The sequence below is a fragment of the Mustela putorius genome, unplaced genomic scaffold (assembly GCF_011764305.1).
Source record: "Mustela putorius furo isolate JIRA1106 unplaced genomic scaffold, ASM1176430v1.1 tig00000081_pilon_pilon_pilon, whole genome shotgun sequence".
NCBI lineage: Eukaryota > Metazoa > Chordata > Mammalia > Carnivora > Mustelidae > Mustela > Mustela putorius.
The window spans coordinates 1,919,922-1,945,129 of NW_025421272.1; the positions used below are offsets into that span (position 1 = coordinate 1,919,922).

General features: G+C 37.4%; 1 protein-coding gene across 2 annotated transcripts in view; it reads right to left on the minus strand.

Annotated features, from left to right (window-relative positions):
* Window positions 1–2,760: 2,760 nt before the first annotated feature.
* LOC101675778 (solute carrier family 5 member 4) overlaps window positions 2,761–25,208 on the minus strand; it is a 58,454-nt gene continuing 36,006 nt past the window's right edge. Inside the window, exons 8-15 of one of the 2 annotated variants that reach the window (XM_004766355.2) lie at window positions 24,203–24,423; window positions 21,119–21,254; window positions 18,435–18,542; window positions 15,191–15,341; window positions 11,920–12,088; window positions 10,956–11,171; window positions 7,607–7,709; window positions 2,761–3,525 (exon numbers count right to left, since the gene is read on the minus strand). In XM_004766355.2, coding sequence (XP_004766412.1) covers window positions 3,311–3,525; window positions 7,607–7,709; window positions 10,956–11,171; window positions 11,920–12,088; window positions 15,191–15,341; window positions 18,435–18,542; window positions 21,119–21,254; window positions 24,203–24,423 — 1,319 coding nt within the window. In that variant the 3' untranslated portion in view covers window positions 2,761–3,310. Of the gene's footprint in view, window positions 3,526–7,585; window positions 7,710–10,955; window positions 11,172–11,919; window positions 12,089–15,190; window positions 15,342–18,434; window positions 18,543–21,118; window positions 21,255–24,202; window positions 24,424–25,208 lie in introns of both variants that reach the window. The other variant, XM_004766356.2, reaches the window with a different exon arrangement.

A 25,208-nucleotide genomic window follows, 5' to 3' on the forward strand; every position in this document is an offset into this window, starting at 1 on the left:
AGCTGTCATCATCAAGACAAAAACAGACACATAGATCAATGGAACAGAATAGAGAGCCCAGAAATAGACCCTTAACTCTATGGTGAACTAATCTTCGACAAAGCAGGAAAGAATGTCCAATGGAAAAAAGACAGCCTCTTCAATAAATGGTGTTGGGAAAATTGGACAGCCACATGCAGAAAAATGAAATTGGACCATTTCTTTACACCACACACGAAAATAGACTCAAAATGTATGAAGGACCTCAATGTGCGAAAGGAATCCATCAAAATCCTTCAGGAGAACACAGGCAGCAACCTCTTTGACCTCAACCACAGCAACATCTTCCAAGGAACATCGCCAAAGGCAAGGGAAGCAAGGGCAAAAATGAACGATTGGGATTTCATCAAGATCAAAAGCTTTTGCATAGCAAAGGAAACAGTTAACAAAATCAAAAGACAACTGACAGAATGGGAGAAGATATTTGCAAACGACATATCAGATAAAGGACTAGTGTCCAGAATCTATAAAGAACTTAGCAAACTCAACACCCAAAGAACAAATAATCCAATCAAGAAATGGGCAGAGGACATGAACAGACATTTCTGCAAAGAAGACATCCAGATGGCAAACAGACACATGAAAAAGTGCTCCATATCACTCGGCATCAGGGAAATACAAATCAAAACCACAATGAGATATCACCTCACACCAGTCAGAATGGCTAAAATCAACAAGTCAGGCAATGACAGATGCCGGCGAGGATGCGGAGAAAGGGGAACCCTCCTACACTGTCAGTGGGAATGCAAGCTGGTGCAACCACTCTGGGAAGCAGCATGGAAGTTCCTCAAAATGTTGAAAATAGAACTGCCCTATGACCCAGCAATTGCATACTGGGTATTTACCCTAAAGATACAAACGTAGTGATCCAAAGGGGCACGTGCACTCGAATGTTTATAGGAGCAATGTCCACAATAGCCAAACTATGGAACGAATCTAGATGTCCATCAATAGATGAATGGAACAAGAAGAAGTGGATATATACACAATGGAATACTATGCAGCCATCAAAAGAAATGAAATTTTGCCAATTGAGACAACGTGGATGGAGATAGAGCGTATCATGCTTAGCGAAATAAGTCAAGTGGAGAAAGACAACTATCATATGATCTCCCTGACATGACCAAGTGGTGATGCAACATGGGGGCTTAAGTGGGTAAGAGAAGAATAAATGAAACAAGATGGGATTGGGAGGGAGACAAACCATAAGTGACTCTTAATCTCACAAAACAAACTGAGGTTTCCGGGGGGAGGGTTTTGGGAGAAGGGGAGTGGGTTTATAGACATTGGGGAGGGTATGAGCTTTGGTGAGTGCTGTGAAGTGTGTGAACCTGGCGATTCACAGACTTGTACCCCTGGGGATAAAAATATATGTTTATAAAAAATAAAAAATAAAAAAAAAAAGAAAAACCATATTGAGATACCACGTGGCACCAGTTAGAATGGCTAAAATCAGGAAGACAGGAAACAACGTGTGTTGGATAGGATGTGAAGAAAGGGGAACCCTCCTACACTGTTGGTGGGAATGCAAGTTGGTGCAGGCACTTTGGAGAAGTGTGGAGATTCCTTAAGAAACTAAAAATAGAACTTCCCTATGACCCTGCAATTGCACTCCTGGGTATTTACCCCAAAGATACAGAGGTAGTGAAAAGAAGGGCCATCTGTACCCCAATGTTCATAGCAGCAGTAGCCATGGTCTCCAAACTGTGGAAAGAACCAAGATGCCCTTCAACCAACGAATGGATAAGGAAGATGTGGTCCATATGCACTATGGAGTATTATGCCTCCATCAGAAATGATGAATACCCAGTTTTGTATCAACATGGATGGGACTGGAAGAGATTATGCTGAGTGAAATAAGTCAAGCAGAGTGAGTCAATTATCATATGGTTTCACTTATTTGTGGAGCATAAGAAATAACACATAGGACATGGGGAGATGGAAAGGAGAAGGGAGTTGAGGGAAATTGGAGGAGGAGATGAATCACATGAGACTATGGATTCTGAAAATCAATCTGAGGGCTTTGAAGGGGGGTGCATGGGAGTTTGGGTAGCCTGGTGGTAAGTATTATGGAGAGCATGTATGGCATGGAGCACTGGGTGTGGTGCATAAGCAATGATATCTGTTACACTGAAAAGAAATTAAATAAAAAATAATTGAAGAAGGTAAAATAATTTATTTATTTTTTTGAGAGAGAGTTAGAGAGTGGGGGAAGGAACAGAGAGAGAGGGAGAGGCAGAGACTCTCCAGCAGACTCTGAGCTGAGCTCAAAGCCCAGTGTGGAATTTGGTCTCATGACCCTGAGATCATGGTCTGAGCTGAAACAAAAAGTCCAACACTTAACCAACTAAGCCATTCAGGTTCCCCTTATTTACTTATTTTAGAGACAGAGAGAGAGGATGCAAGTTGGAGAGAGGCAGAGGGAGAGGGAGGGTGGAAAGGAGAGAAGCGGACTCTATGCTAAGGTTGGAGTTGGACCCCACAACCCTGAAAGCATGGCCTGAGCTGTAGCCAAGAGTCAAACGCTTGACCAACTGAGGCACCCTGGAGTCCCACTGAATTGTAAACTTTAAATAGATGCATTTTATGATATGTGAATTAATTTTATAAAGTAGTTTATCAGATCAACGACTTAATATGCTAACATTTATTGGATGATGGCTTTTAGACATAAGCTAATAATTTCCAGTAAATTCACAAAAATATTGATAGTTTCCAGTAAATTCACAAATATATTAAAAAAATATTTAAAGTATTATTTGAGACATAAGCTAATGATTTCCAGGAAATTGACAAAAATATTTACAACAGACATTTGTGGCTCACCTCCCCTCAACCATTAGGAAATATTTCTATTTTCCTTGAGGTCAATAAAGTGAGGTTGGGAGGTCACTGTTTTATAGACGAGGAGGTCACTACATGAGGCCGAATTGGAAGAGGCATTCTTTCTGATAATCTCTGGAAACAGAAAGCAAGAATAAGGTAGGGTAATCTACTAGGTGAACTATAAAAAATCTTTTTAGACCAAATCCTCCTAGTTTACACACACATATAGAGTCAGCTCCCTGGCTTTCTAAGTTGACTGTTTCTTTATTGACACAAAGAAATAACAAAAGATAAAAATCAGGTCTGTAGTCATCTCATATGATAAAATTACCAATTTCTTTCTCCCTTTTGAAATTACCTCCCTTTTTAAACATAGCAAACTCAAAAAGTGAAAAAAAATCAATAAAATTATCCTTTGCTTAATAAATATTTAGTGGCTCAGAGTTCAGGCAAAATAGCCATGGACAAAGACAGCCACTGCCAGGAGGAGAATGGCATTGACATTCACTATAGTTCTCCATAAAGGCTTCTCAGATGTGTCTCTCAGCTTCTTTTTCTGGGCTTCTTCCTCCTCTTTGCTCAGTTTGTGGCCTGTCTTCTGCAAACCACAGAATAAGTCAAAAGCTTTCCTGAGGCATCCCCGGGGTTCCTCAGGATTATCTGAAACAAACAAACAAAAAAAGGACAAACAAATGATCACAGAACATGGGAAATAAAACCTCTGTAAATGTAGTACAGACGACTGTAATGAATGATTACAGCCACTTTTAAGTGTTAGAAGAAACCTTGAGAAAAACATAGATAACTTGATTATATAAAAAGAGAAAACTTGCATTGCATAAAGTTCAATAAAGTCAAAACAAGTGACAAACTGGAGAAAAACATTTGCATCTTATACCACGAAGGGTTTAATATTCTTAATGAACAATGGACTTTAAAAATAAAGAAGACTTCCATTAACTCCATGTAGACACATGTGCATACATAGATAAATAGTTATTAAATTCACTCAAAAAAGAGAAATTTGAAAGGATAAAGATGTGACTATACCTATTTATCTATCATTTATCTATTATAGAGATATATATAAAATGCAATATTACTCAACCATCAAAAAGAATGAAATCTTGCCATTTGCAATGACTTGGATGGAGCTACAGTGTATTATGCTAAGTGAAATAAGTCAGTCAGAGAAATAGAAATATGACATTATTTCACTCAGATGTGGAATTTAAGAAACAAGACAGATGAACATGGGGGAAAGGAAAAAAAAGAGAAGGAAGCAAACTATAAGAGGCTCAACCATAGAGAACAAACTCAAGGTTGTTGGAGGGATGGTGGGTGGGGGATGGCCTGAATGGGTGATGAGTATTAAGGAGGGCACTTGTTATGTTGAGCACTGAGTGTTATATGTAAGTGATGAGTCACTAAATTCTACACCAGAAATCAGTATTACACTATATGTTGACTAACTATAATTTATTAATTTTTAAACTAATAAATTTAGGTTTTTAATTTATATAATAAACACACTCTCTCTTAAATAAACACACTCTCTCTTAAACAAACAGATAAATAAACAAACAAATAAATAAATAAATAAATAAATCACACTCTTAAATAAACAATTATTATTTATTAGTAATTTATACACTAAATAAATTTATTTATTATTAAAGATCTTATTTATGAATTTGACAGAGAGAAAGAGAACATAAGCAGGAAGAGCAGCAGGCAGAGGGAGGGGGAGAAGCAGACTTCCCATTGAGCAAAGAGCCTGATGTGGGGCTCTACCCTAAGACCCTGAGATCATCACCTAAGCCAAAGGCAGACGCTTTACTGACTGAGCCACCCAAGTACCCTAGAATTTATTAATTTTTAAAAAAGATTTTATTTAATTATTTTAAAAAGAGAGAAAGTGCAAGTGGGAATGGCAGAGGGAGAGAGAGAGAATTTTAAGCAGATGCTGCTCTGAGCACAGAGCTCCACAGCGGGCTCAATCTCATAACACTGAGATCATGACCTGAGTCAAAATCAAGAGTTGAACAATTAACTGACTGTACCACCCAGCCACCCTGACTAACTAGGATTTAAATAAAAATGTGAAACAACAAAAAAATAGAACTTTGAAATAAAATGATACTGAGATACCACTACTAATCTGTCAGTGACAAAAATTTTAAAATTTCACAATATACTTTATTAGTTTGTGTGGAAGCAGGTACTCCCACACATTGGTGCTAGGAAACCATGACTCAACTCTTATGGATGGGAATTTGGTAGTGTACAGCAAAATTGCTTAGTTATTAACCCTTTGACCCAAAACTTCAACTTCTCAAAATCTATCCCAAAGGTAAACTGGTAAAAATACAAAAAGCTCTAAGTACAAGGTTATTTGTTCTTGCATTAGAAAATTTAGAACATAAAAAAAATTTAGAACATAATTCTAAATTCAAATGTCTTTGAAAAACCATAATGAAGGTAAGACTATTCTTGTAAACAAATGGTAAAGAAAATTCTACAAATTAAAAGCTGTGAAATGTAGCAAAGCATTACTTTGAGAAAAATGCCTAGCTTTACTTACTTACATTATAAAAGAAGGGAGCCTGAAAATTAATGAAATAATATTAAATTTAAATTAGAAAAAATAGAGACATCTGGGTACTCAGTTTGTTAAGTATCTACCTTCCATTCAGGTCATAATCTCAGGGTCTTGGGATCAAGCCTTGCATCAGCTTCAGGCTCTCTCAGCAGGAAATTTGCTTCTCCTTCTCCCTCTGCCCCATTCCCCACTCGTACTCTCTCTCTCAGATGCTCTTTTTCTCTCTCTCAAATAAATAAATACAGTCTTAAAAAATAAATTAGAAAAAATAACAACAGAACAAATCCAAATAATGTAAATGGAAGGGTATGCAAAAGAGAAAAGAAGGTAATAAAATAGAAAAGAAGGATAACAATAGAGAATAATAACAAAACCCAAAATTAGTTTTTTAAGAAAAGTAAAATAGGGGGAATTGAGAGGCTCAGTCAGTTAAGAGTCCAGCTCTTGATTGTGGCTCAGGTCATGATCTCAGGGTCATGAGATCAAGCCCTACATAGGTCTCCCTGCTCAGCTGGGAGTCTGCTTGTCTCCTTCTTCCTTTGCCCCTCCCCCTCCTCACACACTCTCTCTTAAATAAATATATTTTTTTAAAGAAATGTAATGAAGTATGGTGTATACATGGTGACTAACATAATATAATAAAAAAAGTAAAAGAAAAGTAAAATAGTCAATCCTTTATTAAGATTTATCAAGAAAAAAGAGAAATCACAAAAAATTATATTGAGTCAAAAGGAAGGCATAGCTACAGAGGTAATAGAGATGGAAAAGCCAATAAATAGTATAAATAGCTTTATGTCAATATATTTAAAATGTGTACTAAACTGACGCAATCCTAGAAAATATAATTTTCCCAAACTGATTAACCAAGAAATGAAACATCTAAATACCTCTATAGCCTCTCTTTTTCTCTCTTACACACACACACACACACACACACACACACACACACACATTCACTAGGCCTAATGCCTAATGGTATAATTAGCAAAATACCAAAGTTTCAATGCAGAAATCATTTAAATCTTATTGAAATATTTCTAATTCATTCTATAGAACACTATGATTTTAATATAATCAAACAAAGTATAAAAAAGGAAAACTATACAAGACAGTATAACTCAGGAACACTAATATAAAAATCTAAAAGGAGTAGAAGACATTTATCCTCCCCTAGATTTGAGGAATCTACACCAAGCCAAATGAAACAATTACGTATAGTTCAAGACAACATTTCCTGAAGTGCTAAACTTTGTCAATGGTTTTAAAAATGCCAGGTATATCTTCCACTCTGATTTGTTTCTTACTGAAACAAAACAGGATTTTCTAGAACATATCTCAGCTAATTGAACATAACAATAATAATAAAAAGAAACAAATTCACTTTACAACAAAGGCACATCACTTCCAGGACCAGATTAATACAATGGTTGTCATTCTAACCACACAATCAAAATAAAAAACTAAAGCAGACTTTCAAAAAAACAAAACGAAAACAAACACAAACAGGTAAACAAAGATCCACAGGGATGTTTGTTGAAGTTTCCTTGAAGGAAATGAGATTAGAACCTAGTTTCAAAGGATAACTTTTTTCTCTTAGAGAAGAGAGGTAAAAATATTCTAAAGAGCTTGGTATATGTGGGGGAAAAGTGAAGAAATCTGGTTGGCTGGAGTGCAGGGTATATTGAAGAGAATAGTGAGAAACAATTTTGGAGAAAAAGGTGGGACTAGATGCTAGGTACACCTAATCATGATCAATCAAGTTTGATTGGTTGAACATTTAATACGTGACCAGGAACAGGAGATACTGGAATTGATTTTCACCTCAGAGCTATAACACAGATCCATGGATGGATGATGGATGAATCAACAGACAGACTGATAGATAGGCAGATTTATGGGGATATTTTATTTGTAAAGAGTTGTCTTGTCTTGTTTTGTTTTGGTAAGATTTTAAAGTTTCAGTTTGCCATAAACCTAATAGCTTTGTTTTGGGGTGGTAAGATTTTAAAGTCTCAGTTTGCCATAAACCTAATAGCTTTTTCAGAAACTGAATTTACTGGTATTAAAAAATAAAGCAAGCATAAGTAATTCAGGTACATAAAGTTTCCACATGAAAACCAAATGTAAACCAGGTATTACATTCATCAACATCACCATCAGCTTCTTCATGTCTTATCTCTTCTGGATCTAAATCAATTCGTTCCTCTGTACTGTTCCGAAGAGCCCAGCATAGGCGATACAGCTGCACAGAAACCAAAGACAAGCACATTAGTGATGGGAAAATCTTTACAATAATATGATGGTACATTTGTTTATTGTTTATTGTTTATTGTGTAGTGCAAAAAAAAAATCAAATGGCACTTAATAGTGTATGTAACAAAAAAAGGTCTTCTACCACACTAATTCACAAAAACACACTAACCATTTAAAATTGTTTTTTTTTTTTTTAACTCTTCCAGTAGTTCTTAAACACTTTTAAGTAATATGCTTAAAATTCTTACTTCTGGGTTTATAATTTTATTAAAGTCAAAGGTTTATCTAACTTACATATACCCCTGCTTCACTCATTGTCCTTATCATTCAGCTGTTATTAGCTGCATAATTATTACTTTCAGTTTGTCTAGTGGTTACTCTTGTAACTTGTAAAATATCTTCTTTTTTTAAAGAAAGATTTTATTTATTTATCTGAGGAGAGAGAGCGAGCATGGGCAGGGATAAGAACAGAGAGAGAAGCAGACTCCCTGGCCAGCACAGAGCAGACTTGGGGTTTAATTCCAGGACTTTGAGAATTCCATCACCTGAGCTGAAGTCAGATGCTTCACTGATTGAGCCACTCAGGTGTCCCTAAAATATCTTCTTAAGCTTCATTTTTAAATTTATCATGTTTAGGTAGTATCTATGTACTGCTATTAAGTTCTGATAACAATTTATGCTCTTACACATCTATTTCCCAGCCAACCTCCAAACTTCTGTCAACTGTGTCATTATTTTAAAGTGTTATAAGCTTAATAGAATTTTAATTATTTTCTGCAAATGTGATTAATACTTCCATGCTTTATATGTTGATTAGAATTTGAAAACAAATAGCTATTTATATTATTATATAACTTTTTTTAGTGCCATAGATTCAAGACATGTGCTTGGACACAATGAATAAATATCAGCTCTAAGTCATTTCAAGGAAATGGTTCCAAATGTCAAATGGGTTTCAAAATTATAACCTATCATATGTTCTAAGTCATGCTTCATTTTAATTGACTTCATATTTAGCTCATGACTTTCTTGTACAGATTTACCAGGATTTGTAATTGGCTTTTTTGTTTGTTGTTGGCATAGCGGGCACATGCACCTTACCACTAAGATTCCTAAATATACTTCATAAGATTTTTTTAAATCCTAATACTTCTTAAACAATATCTACTTTCTTTACTGAAACTCTTTATTGAATTTTTAACTTGGACAAGGCAATTTGTAGTCTTCCCAAGGTAAAAAATTATCATTCTGAAATTTCTGTCTCTGTTAGGTTAGGTCTACAACACTCCTCATGCCTTCCTCTGAAATGACTATTGATTTTTATCAGTTGATTTTGAAAATTCAAACCACACAGTGTATTTATGAAACTGAAACATAAATTAGATAAAGGGTCTCGTTGAACCTTCAGATACATATTTTCTAAAAATTATAATAAATTGTAGTTATTTTTATTGCCATAAAAGAGCTTAATATTTATATATTTTTGAAAACTAGCATGTTTTTTAGTGTCTTTTTCACTCAATTCCCAATATTCAACATAAATATTTAGTTATGACTTCTGGTGACATGTCTTAGGTAAAGTAGTTTGAGCCATTCTGTACTTCAGGTTTCTTCCACAATTAATATTTACTACTTTCCAAGGAAATATGCAAATAAATATTACTTCAAAGATTGATTAATGCAAAATAAATGTAATAAATTTTAAAAATATTAGTATATAAGCAATATATCTTTTAAAATGAGTATTTTAAATTTTTTTTTACCTTTTAAAAATTTTTTATTTATTTTTAAAATTTCTTTTCAGGGGGTGCCTGGGTGGATCAGTGGGTTAAACTGCCTTCAGCTCAGGTCATGATCCCAGGATCCTGGGATTGAGCCCCACATCAGGCTCTCTGCTCAGCAGGGAGCCTGCTTCCCCCTCTCTCTCTGCCTGCCTCTCTGCCTACTTGTGATCTCTATCTGATAAGTAAATAAATAAAATCTTTAAAAAAAAAAGGAATCTCCACACTTTTCCAAAGTGGCTGCACCAACTTGCATTCCCACCAACAGTGTAAGAGGGTTCCCCTTTCTCCACATCCTCTCCAACACTTGTTGTTTCCTGTCTTGTTAATTTTGGCCATTCTAATTGGTGTAAGGTGGTATCTCAATGTGGTTTTGGTTTGAATCTCCCTGATGGCTAGTGACGATGAATAGTTTTTCATGTGTCTGTTAGCCATTTGTATGCAAAACAGATAATCATGTTCAAAAAATGGGCAGAAGACATGAACAGACATTTCTCCAAAAAAAAAAAAAAACAAAAAAAAAAACCAGACTAATATTTTCTGGTCTTCTATAGTGTCTTCCCCAGAGATACCTTTTACTGAGAATTTCTGGTGTATGTGTTTTAAGGTATTCTGTCTATGCTTAGACAAACTTATATATGTGTATTTTGTTTTCAAAAAGTGGTATTATATAATAGTATATATTTCTGCAAGTGTTTTCCCCCCTTAACCATATCGTGGGCATTTAAAAAAGCAAATAATAGAGCTTTTCAAGTTCTTGAAAAAGCAAATAATAGAGCTTCTCAATTTCTTCTCAAGTTCAGTGTTCTATTGTGTATCCATTCCACTAGTGAGAGAAATCCGAGTTGTCTTCATCTTTTTTCTACAAAAAGCCTTTGGTAGAGAAAATCATTATACATATTATTTTTCCTGCTTGTGCAAGTATTTCTACACAATAAGCTCCTAGAAATGTGGCTGTTGGTTCATAGGGTATGAGAATTTTAATTGATAAATACTGCCCAATTACCTTCCTACAAATTACAAAATTCATACATTCACCAACAATTTTGGAGAGTGGACATTTCCCAACATCCTTACCAAAACTTGACATATTAATATTAAACATTTATGCTAATTTGAAAGGCATCTCATTGTTCTATTTTTCTTTTTCCTGACAACTGGTACCTGCCTTTTTTTTTTTTTTAATAAAAAATCTGTGTCAGTGTTTGTGTTGCATATGAAATTCTACTTGCCACTAAATAGTACCAGCTCAGATGAGAGCTCTGCTTTGAAGACTTTTCCAAACTCTTAGGCAACACTAATTACTCTCTTCTTGGTATCCTAAAATAAAGATGAAGATTTACCTCCCAAATGCATTGTGAAGTTTTTTTGAGGTTGAAGCCCATTTCCCAATTCCCTGGAAGGCAAAGAACTCTTATTTTAAAATAAGCATGTATCTACTACTCATTACTCACATGTACATCTGGAATGGGTTTTGTTAGCAGGGAAATTCCCAGGATGACCAGCACAGAAACAAAAAAGAGAATGATGGCAAAGTACAGATAGTGCACTTCACAGATGACCTTGGGACAATCACTGGTAGCCAAACAACTATTTGTTCCATAGACAAATTCTGCAATCATGCGAACGAGGCCAATCACAAGTCCAGTGACTAGACCCCAGAAGGCCCCCTGCAAAGAAAATAAGAATAAAATCAGAATATTTAGAAAAGATGAGAAGCTCATTTGAATAGACCATATTTATTATCCTACCTGCTTTCTTCACTAAGAATCAATAATGATCCAGCAATTGCACTATTGGGCATTTACCCCAAAGATACAGATGTAGTAAAAAGAATGGCTACATGTACCTCAATGTTAATAGCAACAAGGTCTACAAGAGCCAAACTGAAAAGAGCTGAGATGCCCTTCAACAGACAAATGGGTATAGAAGAGATGGTCCATATATACAGTGGAATATTACTCAGCCATCAGAAAGGATGAATACCCAACATTTGCATCAGCATAGAAGGAACTGGAGCACTTCACATTAAAAAAATCTCTTTTAATTCTCACAAGAATTCTATCAGTTAGGCACTATGATGATCTTTGTTCTACCCAGAAACAAAATGGTTTGCTTAAGATCACAATGATATAAAATGGTAGAGCCAAGATTGGGTCCTGTCAGTCTTACTTCAAAACTTGTGTTCCTCATCATCATGTCCTGTATAATATTTTGTGAGAAATGTAAAGACTGTACTATAAGTGTGCCCTATATATTTACACACTTCAGTGAGAATGAGGAATTGTAACTGACTATGATTGTAATTGAGATGGGCTTTGAGTTGTATAAACAGGGTGGAAAGAATGCATTTTTCTACCAGTGAAAGAAATAATTTTCTCACTCTAGTTTGAAAGAAGTTTTCTGATTTTTACTTACTTGTTCATTAACTCTTTTACAGAAGATGGCAAGCAGGAAGACAGCTGCAATAGGAGGCCCAAGGTAGCTAGAAATTGCTTCTATATAATGGAACAGTTGTCCATTTTGAGATACCTGCACTAATGGGACCCACAAAATGCTGATGACAATTAATAGAATGATAAATAGCCTGGGGAGAAAACAACATGATTTAAATATTAAACAAAAGTATTATGGGTACTTCTATTGTGTTTTTGTTCTTGAATTCATTCTTGCGGTCATTCACTGATTTTCCAAATAAAATCAAACTCCCAGGGGCACCTGGGTGGCTCAGTCATTACGTGTCTACTCAGGTCATAATCTCAGGGTGCTGGGATTGAGCCCCACATCGGGCTCCCTGCTCAGCGGTGAGGCTGCTTTTTCCTTTCCTACTCTCCCTGCTTGTGTTCCCTCTCTCACTATGTCTCTCTCTGTCAAATAAATAAAAATCTTAAAAAAATCAAACTCCATGACCTCATGTGAAGCCATGCCATGTTTAATGACCATTGGTTAGCAAAATGCCAATAAAAAAATTTCTTGTCTATAATTAGTAACAGCAGCTTTAACTATAAGGTTAAACATCCATTCATAACAGTTCAAATGTCACCAACTTGTTAATAATTCTCTAACACAATTTATGTAATATATCAATTAGAAAAAAATCAAAGTATTTCTATGAGTAAGTAATTATTTGTATGATAAAGAAAGTGATTTCCATTTTAATCTTTTTTCCTAGCTTGAGGAAAACTAAGTCAAGCTTCCCAGGTTAATTAAAATATCCTTTATTCCAAAATGCTGAGTGAATTGGCCAGAAATGTTAATTTGTGTGTTTTACTACTTGAGTACATTGGCAGGTAGAAAGAATTGGTTAAAATATTGCTAAAAACTGCTTAGAGGTTCCTGGGGTCCAGGGAGAATGACTAAGGTTAAACTTCACAGTATTCTGTGCTTATTGTATAAATAAATGAACAATTTATTGGACTTTCATTACTTTCTGTGCTCACCAGAAATAGAGCTGTGGGGGAGACATGAGGGACAAGCATTTGGGCAAGAGACTGAGGCACAAGTGTCTCACTGAAGCTTTGCCAAACTTCTGCAACCTTGCAGTAATTAAATATGATAAACCATGGAAAGTCTGAACATGATTCCTAGATAATAAACTTTAATGAACAAATAATGCCCACTACCCTCGTTCTCCTTGTTATCATCGTTGGGAAGCAAATAATGTACCTACCTTATCTTATTTTCAGTTGTTTTCCATCATATGTGGAATAAAATCCAAAGTCTTGTTATAGCTTATATGGTCCTACATAATTTCACTTCTAGTTACCTTTTAGACCTTGGTTCTTATCATGCTTCCACTTGCTCATCATGTGCCAACCTCACCCCTGCTGTCCTTAAATACACTGCACACATGACTGTAGTAAGAATTCAACACTTACTATTCCATTCCCACAAAGCCACTGGGTTTACTCCCACACTTCCCGCAGGGCTTCCCTCAAATGCCACCTCCTCAGGGAAGACACCCTGAACAGCTATCTGAGTGGTTAATCCTGCTTTAATTTTTTTCCCTAGCACTCTCTGTCATTAGACATAGAATATGTTTATTAATTGTCTATCTTCCCAACAAAGGCATAAATTCTACAAAGCAGGAAATTATTTTTCATGTATATGTCCTTTTTTATATTTGTATTCTGGGACCTAGGAGGCATTTAATGAGAGAGAGAGAAAAATTCATTAATTTATTATTGAAACTTAAAAAGTATTCATACCCGAGATCATATGCCTATTAGTGGACTTCTGCTTCTTGGGCTTACTGAATTCAGGTCTTAACACTTTCTCTACCAAAAAACTTAGATCCCTTACTGTCCTTCTTCTATAGCATTTTTCCAGAGTCAAAACCTGGACCAAGTGAGTCCTTGGAATTTTACCTGGAAGTGCTTAATTTACTAAGCAATTTTTACTGTCTTCAGTAAACTACTATCTGTTATATATGTAGTCAGTTTCTCTTGATGCCCCATTTCTTTATTTTTTAACATCTTAATTTTTTTTTCAGTGTTCCAAGATTGTTTATGCACCATACCCAGTGCTCCATGAAATACATGCCCTCCTTAATACCCACCACCAGGCTCACCCCCTACCCCATAGTTCATAGTCTCTCATGCTTCATCATCCTCACCAATTTCTCCCAATTCAATTTTCCTTTCCTTCTCCTAATATCCTCCATGTTATTCCTTATGCTCCACAAGTAAGTGAAACCATATGATAATTGACTTTCTCTGCTTGACTTATTTCACTCAGCATAATCTCCTCCAGTCCTGTCCATGTTGATTCAAAAGGTGGGTATTCATCCTTTCTGATGGCTGCATAATGTTTCATTGTATATATGGACCATATCTTCTTTATCTATTTGTCTGTTGAAGGGCATCTTGGCTCTTTCCACATTTTAGTAATCATGGCCATTGCTGCTATGAAATTGGGGTACATATGGTCCTTCTTTTCAGTACATCTGTATCTTTGGGTGGCAAAAACTTAACAAGACAGGAAACAACAAGCGTTGGAGAGGATGTGGAGAAAGGGGAACATTCTTACACTGTCGGTGGGAATGCAAGTTGGTGCAGACACTTTGGAAAATAGTGTATAGATTCCTTAAAAGGGGGTGGGAGGTTGGGTGAGTCTAGTGGTGGGTATTGTGGAGGGCACATATTGTATGGAGCCCTGGGTGTGGTGCATAAACAATGAATTCTGGAACACTGAAAAGGAATTTAAAAAAAAAAAGGAAAGAATTAAAAATAAAGCTATCCTATAACAACCCATTTCTTAATGAATGCAGTTGATAAACCACCCTGTAGTAGTGTGTGGATGACAATTTGGATTGCTTCATGAGATGTACATGGAAACTTCTACAGACAATGTATTAGCCTATGGGAGTAGGTGGGAAATTTATACCCCACGAAAAACACTAGAGTTTAATGAAGATGTAAGTGGAAGAGAGTGTGATGAGAGGAAGAAATAAGAGAAAATCAGAGAGGCATTTGAAAGTCTGAGAAAGCAACTATTTCATTTAAAAGTATGGTCCCAAGTTTTGTATCTGGAAAGAGATAAAGTTGGGTTAAACGTCCTCTTAGCGTACCTTCCCCATTCTAGAATTCTATAATTTATTTCACTGAAACCAAAGATGAGAAGGCTCTAGTTCACTTTTATTTCTGCATTTTTCCAGAGAAATTTTAGACAAAAATCAGGATGCGCTCACCGTCCTGCTATAAGAAGCTCTTTCTCTGATGCCCGTTTCCTAATCTTGGTGTAGAGGTCCATGGTAAAGAGGGTGCTGGCACTGTGGAAGATGGAGGTCAGGGAGCTCATGAGAGAGGCCAACATGACTGACATCATCAGACCTCGCAGTCCTAGGGCCAGATGAGAGTGCAAACATTAGCTAGAAATGGGACTCCATGATCAATGAGGACCTTGCCAAACCAGAGAGTTGTTGAAAAGTGTCACCTGGAACATTTACTAACTGATGCTTCTGTCAATCTGTATCATCATGTGGCATTTCCTGCATATTTCCTGGTGATTTTAGAATAATCCAGTATATAATTTTAGTTATAAATATAAATTTAGAGATAATTTGCTGGAACTTAAATTTTGGAGAGAGGAAACAGTGTTGGGCCATCTTTCTTTGGGCAAGAACCTCTTGGTTTCCTGAAGACTTAGGGAACTGGAGAGGGAATACAATAGTAGGTAGTTCTGTTGAAGTTTTTGGTGGGAAAAGCAAGTAATTTTGAGATATTATGGTCACTTCATCCTCCAATTCTTTCTGCTTATGAGTAATGCCCCTAAAACTCCTAGGACCAAGTTGGAATGAGATGGATGGGTGATGTCATTTGTGGGTGGTGCTCCCTTCGTCCTGACAATGCTTATGTGTGTCAGGAAGGAGAAAGATCACAGAAGTGTTAGCTGACTTTTGATGGACCTAAGGTACAAGAGCACCTGCATATTCTGCTTTGCTTCTGACCAACCCAGATCACCTTTTAGTATCCTAGTAATTTACTTCCTTTTCACATGTGTAATTTATTTTCTATCTCATGAAACTACAATGCAAGTTCCAACATATATGGGATTTTGTGCCTATTTCACTGATGTTTTCTAACCATCAGGGCACTATCTGGCACATAATAGGCACTAAATAAATAGTTGTAAATTGCATAGGTTGGGGTCTATTATTTGGGTATAATTGGTCTAAAGAAAGCAGGATAAATAGTTAACTTCTAGTTTTCTGAATTTATAAGTTTATGTCTATGCAACTCCTTTTAAAAAAGATTTTATTTATTTATTTGAAAAAGAGAGTGAGAGAGAGTGAGTGAGAGACAGTGCAGACTCCCCGCTGATCCTTGGACTTCAGGATCATGACCTGAGCCAAAGAGACACTTAACCAACTACACCACCCAGGCATCAAAGATGAGAAGGCTTTAGTTGCAACACTTTTATTGACAAATCCATCACTTAAATTCTCTTGATTGCCTTGGAAGACATCTTAAATCCAAAGGAGTAAAATTCTTCTAATAGGAATTATATCTGATTCATCTCCGTATTCCCCAGGGTCAGCTCAGGGCTGATAACCTATGTAAAGTGCTCAAGAAATGTCTGATGAAGACAACTGAATTAATGGAAGTTAGAATTATTGAGGGTTATACCACCATCTTTCCTCATGGCCCATCTATAGACCAGGTCTGTGAGGCAGTCCCAGCATTAACGTTTTTCTTTTTCTTTTTTTTTTCCGGCTTTATTGAGGCATGATTGACAAATAAAAATTGCATATAGTTAAGGTGTACAATGTGATGTTTATGTACACTGTACACTGTGATATGATTACCACAATCAAGCTAATTAACATATCCATCCCCTCACATAGTTATGGTTTTCTGGTTTTATGGTGAGAACACTTGAGATCTATTCTCTTAGCAAATTTTAAGCATACATTTTTGTTAACTATAATTTCCCTGCTGTCCACTGGTTCTCCAGAACTTAATCATCTTATAACTGAAAGTTTGTATCTTTTGACCAACATCTTCCCATTTCCCCGACCCCCAGCCCCAGCAACCACCATTCTACTCTATTGCATGAGTTCCACTTCTTTAGATTCCACATATAAGTGACATTATTTGGCTTATCTCACTTAGCATAATGTCCTCTAAGTCCATCTATGCTGTTGCAAATGGCAGGTTTTCATTTTCATTTCTACACTTCTATCTATCATCTATCTATCTAATCTATCATTTATCTTTTTAAAAATTCTGTTAGTAACCATACAGTACATCATTATTTTTTAATGTAACATTCCATGATTCATTGTTTGTGTATAATACCTGATGAGGGATCAGGAGGCTGGCTGAGGACAAAGCAAAAGCTGGCACCTTGCACCCCCTCTCCACCTGCTCCCCTCCCCTCAGTAATATATGTGACATTCCTAAGGCACCCCTGACTGCCATAAATAAGAAACAAATAGTTAACTTGCAGAGATCACAATCCTACAAGAACAGGAGTCTCCCTTGGTTTACAAATGTCCTAGAGATCTACAAACAAAGAAGTTACCTTATCAATAGCACAATTTCCGGAGACAAATAACTCAGTTCCTCAAGCCCTAATGTCACCCTCCACTCCATAAACAAAACTGAAGGAGGCTGAGGTAGAAGGAAATGTAAATATATTTGAATCTCTTCTGAACCTAAATCTCACTAACAAAGACGCTTTGATAGCAGGATTGTGACATCCCACCAGGAATCTCCCAACTATCTTGATGTTAATGGCTGGCCAAAAGACAACATTGATCAAGCTGCAAGGCCTCAGGTATCCTGGCACCTTGTAGGCCCTCTTTAGCATATGAAAGCTCCGTTGAAACCTCCCTTCCCCTCACCTTCCCCCAACCACAAGGTACATAACCTGCCATCTCTCACAACCCGGGGCAGCTCTTTCTGCCCATGGGTCCTTTAATAAACCACCCGATCTTTAATAAACCACCATTTTGCACCAAAGATATCTCAAGAATTCTTTCTTGGTCATCGGCTCTGGACCTCAGCCCACCGAACCTCACCTAGGTTCTAGAACTTCATCAATACCCAGTTCTCCACACAACATGGGCCCTTCTTAATACCTGTCACGGGGCTAACCCATCCCTCAGCTCCCCTCCCCTTTAAAACTATTAGTTTGTTTCCTGGAGTCCATAGTCTTTCATGGTTCATCTCCCCTTCAGATTCCTACCCCCTTCATTTTCCCCTTCCTTCTCCTAATATCTTCCATGCCATTCCTTATGTTCCACAAATTAATGGAATCATTCTATCATCTATCATCTATCTATCTATTATCATCATCTATCTGTCATCTATCTACTGTCTATTATCTATCTATCTATCTATCTATCCACCTATCATCTATCTATCTCTATCATTTATCTAACTATCATTACATTTTCTCCATTCATTTGGGCATGGACATTTTCTTACCATCAGGCATCAGTTCCAGCACCATCATTGGGTAGGCATAGTTACTGCAGCCAACTTCAACACCACAGTGTTTCACACATTCAGAAGGCACAACACAGGCCACTTTCTCTGCGGAAGGATTCATATAAGTATGTTCAGTGAGTGCGGCCCAAACAGGTAAGATCTACAACCATTGAACATAGAGACAAGTTGTACATTATGGGTGAGAGGAAAGACATTTGCTGGGAACATTTAGCTCCCTTTGCACTGACCTAAGGAGCAGGGTTCCTCTTGGGGTTGTGGCCCAGCTAGAACATGAGAGCAAACAGGAGGAACTGATTCCATCCTCCAGAGAAGTTGCAAAAGCATAAATCCTCCCAGAGGCACAGAACTCCTGAGATAAAATAACCATAACAGCCAAACAATACTCAGGAAGTTAGTTCCGTGTCCAGTCATTTAGCCCAGTGCTTTCCACCTGCATCTAAGAAGAGGTGTCACTTGTGATTTTTCTCAGGGATGATTGCTCATGTGGGATGAGGTCTCCCTTCACTATGGCAGTTTTACAACACCTTGGCAAATTTTTTTTTTTTTTTTTTTTTTTTTTTTTTTTGCTTAATATTATTGATGAGGCAGCACGAGGCTGGCTGAAGACAAAGCAAAAGCTGGTGCCTTGTACCCACCCCTCATCTGCTCCCCCTCAGTCCTATATGTAGCATCCCTCAGGCAGCCCTGACTGCCATGAACAATAAGCAAATAGTTAACTTGCAGAGCTCAAAATCCTGCTAGACAGGAGTCTCCCTTGGTTTACAAATGTCCTAAATCTCACTAACAAAGACGATTGTGACATCCCACCAAAAAGTCTCCCAACTATCTTAATGTTAATGGCTGGTCTAAAGACAACATTGATCAAGCCGCCAGGGCAAGGCCTCAGGTAGGCCTCTGACATCCTGGCACCTTGTAGGCCCTCTTTAGCATATGAAAACTCCGTTGAAACCTCCCTTTCCCTCACTTTCCCTCAACCACAGGGTACATAACCTGCCACCCCTCACAACCCAGGGCAGCAGCTCTTCCTGCCCATGGGTCCTGTCCCCATGCTTTAATAAACCACCATTTTGCACCAAAGATGTCTCAAGAATTCTTTTTTGGTCATCGGCTCCAGACCTCAGCCCACCGAACCTCACCTAGATTCTAGAACTTCATCATTATGACAACAGATAGCAAAAAAAAAAAAAAGACTTAAAAAAATCTCTGAGAAACAAACAGGGTTTGGAGGGGACGAGGTTGGAGGGATTGGGTGACCCTGGTGGCAGATAAAGGAGGGCATGTATTGCATGGAGCACTGAGTGTGGTGCATAAACAATGAATTTTGGAACACTGAAAAAGTTTTAAAAAATAAAATAAATAAAATGTAATTTTAATAGGGAAAAGAAGAAATTAAAAATAGAGATACCCTATGACACTGCAATTGCACTACTGGGTATTTACCCCAAAGATACAGATGTATTGAAAAGAAGGGTCATCTGTACCCCAATGTTCATAGCAGTAATGGCCACAATCACCAAACTGTGAAAAAAGCCAAGATGCCCTTTCAAAAGATGAACAGTATGGTCCATATATTAAAAAAAAAATCTCCCAGAATACTAACACCATAACACATTAGCTGCTTTTAGTTTTTTAATTCTTTTTAAAAAAAGATTTTATTTATTTATTTGAGAGAGAGAGAGTGAAAGAGAGAGAGCATGAAAAGGGGAGGGTCAGAGGGAGAAGCAGACTCCCCACTGAGCAGGAAGCCTTATGTGGGGCTCTATCCTGGGGCCCTGGGGTCATGGTCTGAGCTGAAGGCAGATAATTGACTGAGCCACTCAGGAACCTCTTTGTTTTTTCTTTTAATTATTTTCTAATCTTTTCCCACAGAGAAATGTCTCTTTTGCAAAACTGTAGTAATTGTTGAGATCATATTTTGTAGTTTGCTTTTTAAAACAATATTTTATTAATTTATTTGACAGAGATCACAAGTAGGTAGAGAGGCAGGCAGAGAGAGAGAGGAAGGGAAGCAGCCTCCCTGCTCAGCAGAGAGCCCGATGCAGGGCTTGATTCCAGGACCCTGAGATCCTGACCTGAGCTGAAGGCAGAGGCTTTAATCCACTGAGCCACCCAGGTGCCCCTTGTAGTTTGCTTTTTATACTTAAACATAATAACAATTTTACTAAGTTTTGAGAAAGTTTTTGGTCTCTTGTGTGTAATTTTCATAAAGGGGGTATACAATAATTTTGTTCACTGTTCCCTACTAATTGGATATATAGGTGTCAAATATGCCAGAATTTCCTGTTTCTGAGCCCCTGCAAAAACTGTTCTTGCCACCTGGAATTGTGTTTTTACTTCCATTCATAATGGGTTTTCTATCTTTTTTTTTAAAAATATTTTATTTATTTATTTTACAGAGAGAGAGAGAGAGATCACAAGTAGCCAGAGAGGCAGGCAGAGAGAGAGGGGGGAAGCAGGCTCCCTGCTGAGCAGAGCCCCATGTGGGGCTTGATCCCAGGACCCTGAGACCACGACCTGAGCCAAAGGCAGAGACTTAACCCACTGAGCCACCCAGGTGCCCCATAATGGGTTTTCTATCTTATCAAGGTTTTAATACATCTTAAAACCACTACTCAGAGTTCAAGAATAAAAGAAAGAGGATTTATGAATCAATGGCTTGCCTGTGTATAAGATGCGGCTGATCATTCCTGGCATCACCATGAGGAACATGGGCAGCAGTTTCAGGTACCCACACATGATGCAGGCGGCCTTCACATGAGACATGTTCTTACCTGATAGGCAGCGCTGCACAATTACCTGCCAGGAAAACATGACATAGTCATCAAACAACTTGAGGATGATGTAAAAGAAGGTGAGTGCTTCTTTTAAGGGATTAATGTTACAATAAGATATGAGGCCATGAGTAATGGATAATCATGGACTTCAGAGTGAAATCAGAACTCGAATCTCTGCTCTACTTCTTTGAGTATTTGGCCTTGTGACATGCAGATTTTTCATCTCTAAAAAGGTTATCTTCAATTGAACATAAAAAATAAATTAAAAAATGGAAAAAAGAATTAATGATAACTTTAACTTAGAGAAGGATATAAATGGGTCAACTGAAATGTCAATAATTACTAACTTCGGGGCGCCTGGGTGGCTCAGTGGGTTAAAGCCACTGCCTTCGGCTCAGGTCATGATCCCAGGGTCCTGGGATTGAGCCCCACATCGGGCTCTCTGCTCAGCAGGGAGCCTGCTTCCTCCCCTCTCTCTGCCTGCCTCTCTGCCTGCTTGTGATCTCTGTCTGTCAAATAAATAAATAAAATCTTTAAAAAAAAAAATAATTACTAACTTCAATAATCACTAAACTTGTGATTGCATTATACAATTCACATTTTATATGCAACTAATGAATTGTTGAACACTACATCAAAAACGAATGATATACTGTATGTTGGCTAATTGAATATAATAAAAAAACTTGTTATAAAAAATAAATAAAAGGGTTATTTCTTGCAGGACAGTTGAATATTTGGTATAATGTTTGTAAGACTCTTGATACATACAAGTCAATACACATCAGTACTATTAAAATATTTACAGCTCCTAGGCTGCACTGAAACCATGGCCATGTGCTCCTCCAAGTAGAAGGCTGTCACTGCTGGTCTTTGCCACCAGTTGTGTGATTAAGTTTTGCTTTTAGTGTTGTAAGCACCAAATAAGCCACATACTCATCAGTATCTCTTCACCATTAGAAAAGAATTGTCTCCTTGGGAAATCAAACTCATTGGCATAGAAACATCAGAGTCAGGCAGCCATCAGAAGAGAACCCCGAGACACTAATCTCTAGATTTCTTCAGAATATTCTGAGGACCTCATTGAGTTATGGAGCAAAAATAGTGGTCCTGGGAAATTCAATGTGTATAATTTTACCATTCCACTTAAGTTGTGCAATCCCTTAACTAAGAATTTTCTAGTAAAGCAGGATTTCTACCTATAATGCCATAACTTCTTGACATTTTTCTTCTCAAGGAATGTCAGAATATAGGGATGGCTTTTAATGTTTCATTCTGTTTGGAGAGATAGATCTGTTAAGGATAGCAACAGTGTCACTCAGTGCTGGGGGAGCAGTGCCATCTTTAGACAGAGGGCTTGAAACAGAGAGTTGGAAGAACAACACAAAGGTGAGGAGTGGAGGCCTGTCAGCAGACAAGCAAGGTCAGATATCAAATCGAAGGGTGAATGTGAGGCCATTTACAGGAGATAAATCAGATGGTCAGAGACAAATGTAAATAATAAAGATAGTTACAGAAATCAATGAAAGGATGCACTCTTTGGTAGAGAGGTTGAGAAAATCAGTTTATTTTATATAGAGAAGAGAACTGATTCCTCACTGACACAAGTGACCACTGGCCCAAGATGGGTTAAAATTGTGAAATTATAGGTTTGAGTTGACAGATTATAGATAGTGATGAAAACTTCATTCAAATTTAGTATATGTGCTGCTGAAGCAAGCACGGTGATGAAAACTTCAAAATAAAAAACAAAAACAAACTCAAGTGCTATGAAAAGGAACATCCAAAAAACAAAAAATAAGATCTTGAGAGTTATAAATACAAAGGCAGGAAACTGGAGGATAATATTGAGGAAATTTAGAAAGTAGAGCAAAAAGACCAAGAGATGAAAGATGGGGGATGAAAGATAAGAACACTAGAAAACCAGTTGTAGAAGGCCAACATCCAACAGCAGAAGGTTTCCAAAGGAAAACACAAAATTCCATAGAGGAAAGACAGGTTACATCCAAAGGATCAAGAATAACTTCAGGCTTCTCACCAGTAATGGTAGAAGTCAGAAGACAATGAATTTATGTCTTTGGGAAAATTATTTCCAACTTAGAAATGTGTACATGGCCAGAGGATCAATTTAAGAAAAGTTGAAGTGAAGACATTTTCAAACATGAAGACAAATTTATCTCTTATTTTCCTCACGAATTGCTGGAGAATTCAATTATTGGAAGACAATATAAAAATCTGAAAACTGAAAAACCAAAAGGGAACAATGCAAGAATTTATTTAAATCACCTAGGGATCAAATTTACAAGTAAATTCTGATTCAGTGGGTCTGGGTAACATCTGAGAGCATTTATTTCTAATGTGCTCCAAGGTGATGACACTCCAATGGTTCACCAACCATACTGATTTGCCTGTGGGGCACTCTGTGGATGAAGTCCTACAGCTGGTTCAGGCCTTCCAGTACATGCATGAGCATGGGGAAGTCTGTCCTGCTGGCTGGAAGCCAGGCAGTGACACAATCAAGCCTAACGTGGACGACAGCAAAGAATACTTTTCCAAACACAACTAGACTGCAGACAGGTGGGAAGCCTGGGCTGTTGGCCTCCACCTGTGCCTCTACATGGATACCCCACTGCTGACCCAGGAAAGGCCAGACTTGCCCCTTTAAACTCCATAGTCCATGACCCTGGAGGTTTGTACAACCATGCTGTACAAAGATTTAGAGAAGAGAAATACAAACCAAAATACTTAACTGAAGGAGCCAAAAATGTTTGCTTTGAGAGACAAATAGGATAGAGAGCAGGACAACAGACATTTATTTTTCATAACAACCCTTGTAGAAGTGTTTGGCTGTTTAAACAATGTGTGTGCATGCACGTGTGTTTATGTGTGTACAAATTAGAAACTAGATGCTTTTCTATGAGTAGAAAAAGAGCAACATAAACATATTTATACATCACACACATACTTTACCTGATCTGTGCACCAGTACCACAGAGCTACTATGGTCATTCCGAATATTGTTCCTGGCCAAGGAAGATCCCCTGTGACAGCATTTCGGAAAATGTGGAAGGAGTCAGCCTGAGGAGTGTAGCACTTGGAGCTGATTGTCAGGTTGTCCCCCTCAACTATGGTTGGGATGGCGTTCATGTACTTTTCTGTAAAACTCTCATAGCCTCCCACTTCGGTAAATGCTGCAAAGGTATTGGATAACATGAAATGTTTAATAGAAATCTAATCATATTAAATCTAATTTAATAGAACTAAATCTATTATTAAATATAATTTAATAGGAATCTGTTCATAGTTATTCCTTTGTGGTGGAGGTATCCAAGCATCTCCAATCAGCCTAGTCAAATCTTCAGTGTTCTCGGATCCATGTCTTTCTAGTACTTTCACTGGCATTGGCAATTCTATCATGCTTTCACAAGGTACACAAAGCAAATCACCCTTTAACCTTTCTCCTTATGTCACTTTTGAAAATAGTTTTTAGTGCCTAGGTTTACAGTAAAAATAAAACTGTTATGCAACAGACTTATGTTGATGTCTCATAACCATCCAGAACAGAAATAAGCCTGAAGGTGAGGTAACAGAGTGAGACTAGCAGAATTAGCCATGAGAAAGCCCCAACTCCTCTGAAAAAACCAGAGCAATGGTCTCTCTTGCTGACACAAAGTCTGGCTATTCTGACCTTATGCACAGTCTGGTTTTTCTGATGCAATACTGTATTCTACTCATGCTAGAATAAAAAAAATGAGAAGATAAGGAACAGATATTGGAGGCAGCAGATTATATGTAGTGAGGTGAAATGGTGAGAGCCCACTGGGGGTCTGGAAAGGCAAGAGAAATGTAGAAAAGAGCAATAATGTATAGAAACCCTAGAAAGAAGGATGAGCCCAGGCATCTGGGCCCACCTAGGATAAGTTAAATAAAGTAGTACAAAATTCATCAGAGTGTCATACATCCTTAGTGTTGTGGT